The 3,048-nt window shown below is 40.2% G+C and overlaps 1 protein-coding gene across 2 annotated transcripts in view; it reads left to right on the top strand.

The window, feature by feature from the left end:
• TRANK1 (tetratricopeptide repeat and ankyrin repeat containing 1) overlaps positions 1-2,605 on the top strand; it is a 75,706-nt gene extending 73,101 nt beyond the window's left edge. For both annotated transcript variants that reach the window (XM_019538138.1, XM_019538144.1), the window contains one exon: positions 1,667-2,605. In XM_019538138.1, coding sequence (XP_019393683.1) covers positions 1,667-1,773 — 107 coding nt within the window. In that variant the 3' untranslated portion in view covers positions 1,774-2,605. The remainder of the gene's footprint in view (positions 1-1,666) is intronic.
• Positions 2,606-3,048: the final 443 nt, after the last annotated feature.

The following is a 3,048-nucleotide window of genomic DNA, read 5'->3' as shown; positions in this document are numbered from 1 at the left end:
TTGACTGTGTAGGTGTCGACACCACAACCCCCCAGTTTCTTAATGAGAACGGGGTGAGAGACAGTGTCGAAGGCTTCCGAAAGTCCAGAAAGACTATGTCCACTTCTACCCCTGCATCTAAGGCTTTTATGACCTGGTTGTAGAAGGCCACCAGGTTGGTCTGACAGGACCTGCCTCTAATGAACCCGTGTTGGTTGCCCCTAAGCATAATCTCCCCCATTGGCCCCTCGTGGACATGTGCCAGAATAATTCTCTCCAAAAGCTTACCTAGGATTGAGGTAAAACTAACTGGCCTATAGTTTCCCGGGTCCTCCTTCCTCCCTTTTCTGAAGATGGGAACCACATTGGCCCTCTTCCAGTCCTCTGGCACCACACCAGAGCACCACGAGCGCTCATAAAGCCATGCCAGAGGTCCCGCAATGACCTCAGCTAATTCCCTTAGCACTCTGGGGTGGAGATCATGCTGAAGTCCCAGTCCTTTTCTATTTCTATATCTTAAGAAAGTGCTCAAGGATGTCTTTGAGTAATTGTCCACATTAACAAGAAGAAATAAAGTGAGAAAAATGCTTTGATTAGCCATTGCTTTTGGGTTCATATGTTCATTGGGCCTTAGTAGAGAAAAATGAAACTGGCATGTTAATATAAAAAACAAAATTGTAACAGTTCACTGATTTAAAGGTATTTTTCCTCCCCACTCAGGAAAGGTATAGCAACCCACATGTTAAAATGGAATGCTGTTGTACTAGAATTGACTGTCATACCAGCTTCCTTTTACTTGATTAGATATTAAGAGGCCATAATGCTACTAGAACAGCTCTTAAGAAAAAAAAATGGCTCCTCCTTCCCTACTAGTGAGAATAAACTCTGATTGGATGCATCTACATGTGCAATTAATGTGATGCAATAAATTTGAGCAGTTTGAGCTGGAGTCAACTATTCGCAGGTGCAGCATCTACATGTGTGCCTGGGAGAGCAGCAATTTGAGCCAGGGCAGAGCAAGCCCCCACTGGCTGGGCTGACTGGGCGCAGTCTATGCTTGCAGTCAGCATCTATGCATGCACTTTGGTGCAGTAAAGTACTCCACTATAAGATAGTACTGACCCTGACTGTACTATCCTATGGCAGAGTTAATTAGTTTACTGTGCTCTTATACTGGTGCATGTGTAGTCTGTGACGCTTTACTGTGGAGCTAAGAAGTCTACTTGGTTGTAAAGTGCATGTGTAGATTCACCTGTGGTGTTCATTAAACTTGATTGTGCTTATTTAGCTCTACTTCTGTTTTCTTGCAGTCTAAGCTCTGGTTTGTGTGAGAGTCGTATTGTAACAATAGCTTAGGCCAGGGGTAGGCAACCTCTGGCACACATACCAGAGCATGTCATGTGAAGGCATTTTGCTTGACGCTCATGGCTTGGGGAATGGGCTGGGGCTGCGCTGCCATAACAAGGTTCAGTGTCCCACGGCTCCTCCACTGTCTGCCCCTGACATGTCAACATCTTACAAGTCAAGGTTGTGTGTGTTTTGGGTATTCTGCCCAAAAACACTGCTGACCCTTGGCTTAGGCACTTTGTTGTATCAGGGCCTAAACAGAAAATAGTCACTTTTGTACTTTTAGGAAAAGTAGATTTCAGTTGCACATGCTTCTGAACATGCTTCTGTTTTGTAATAGGTTTTGCACATGAGAATGACTTGGAAAATGAAGTAGAGAATGAAAAGGAGGCTTTCGCAGAACTTCGCAATAAAAAGTCAAGAAGACAAAAATATAGAAGACGATAATTGGAAAAATATGCAGCTGGATGTACTGCCCTATACCACTGTCATTTTGGAACGAATTGCTTAAATATACGAACGAATTGCTTAAATATACTTCATATAAAAAGGGAGGGATCAGGAAAGGAGAGAATGTAAAAAACAAAACAAACCAAAAAAACCAGCTATTTTTTTTAAACTTTTAAAATTGTTTTTGGTCATCTATTGTAGGAGAATAGATTGTTTTATAAGTTTTTCTTACTATTTTAAAACTAAACTCTGCCTGACACTTGCCCTGGCAGAGTTAACTTGGTAACTCAGAAGCAACAAAAGAAGTCCAAAGAGGTCCTTATTAATTAGAAATGAGCAGGTAGGAAAATTACCAGTTCAGTAGTCTGACAGAGCTATAATGCCCATGAGAAGGAAGGCCGCTTCTCTGATTCTAAGAGGACTTTAAGTTGGCGGTCAGGGGTGGACTTTAAAGGGCAGCTTGTATGGACATGGCTCCAAATAACTGTTGTGAACTTAGCTATGGAGCCTTTTTGGGTTGGGGGATCCTTGATTCTACATTCTCCTTTCTGTTTAATTCCAGAGACTGTAATAGTGAGTACAGAGTTGTGTTTGTGTCTATCAGTGTTGTACATATTCCTAGTTTGAAATGGACATGAAGTTCCCCTCTTCTGGTTGTCATTCTGGGTTTGATATAAATTGTTTTCTAAAGTACTGAAGTCGTACATCATAATTCTTTCAATGTTAAAGATTGCTTATGCAATTTTACTTGTTTTAGAAACTAAAATTGCCAAAAAAATCTTGTAATGCGTAATAATATTTTATAAAGTCTGAAAAATTACTGTAAAAATTTGCTCTTCTCTCATTTTTTTTTAAAGTGTGAAAGCCATATGTGATTGCTCAGTTGAGTAAGAGCTGCAAGGCTTGATTCAAAGTATAGGTTACAGAGTGGTGCGTTCTGACACTTGTACTTCCAGGCTGTCAGCCTCAGCCTGCATTTTATATACTTTCTTGATTTATTTTTAGTGTTTTGAGGAATGTGTATGACATAACACACACAATATTTGATGTGCTGAGAAATTTTAGCGTTGAAAAATTAACTATTTATTTACATATATTAGAATACGTTTTAATAGTTGCACAGTAGCTGAGAACTTTAAGATAATAAGTGTCTGTTCTGAAAATCAGATACATTATTTTGACAGAAGCAAAAACTTTTATCTGGATCTCTGTAATCTGGACAGTAGGGGTGTGCGAAACAGGCAGTATTCAATTCGGATTCAGCCGGATTCA

Source organism: Crocodylus porosus, unplaced genomic scaffold, assembly GCF_001723895.1.
Source record: "Crocodylus porosus isolate Cpor-Errol unplaced genomic scaffold, CroPor_comp1, whole genome shotgun sequence".
NCBI classification, from domain to species: domain Eukaryota; kingdom Metazoa; phylum Chordata; order Crocodylia; family Crocodylidae; genus Crocodylus; species Crocodylus porosus.
The sequence above is the reverse complement of the archived record's forward strand: the minus strand, read 5'-3'. Positions and strand labels throughout refer to the sequence as shown.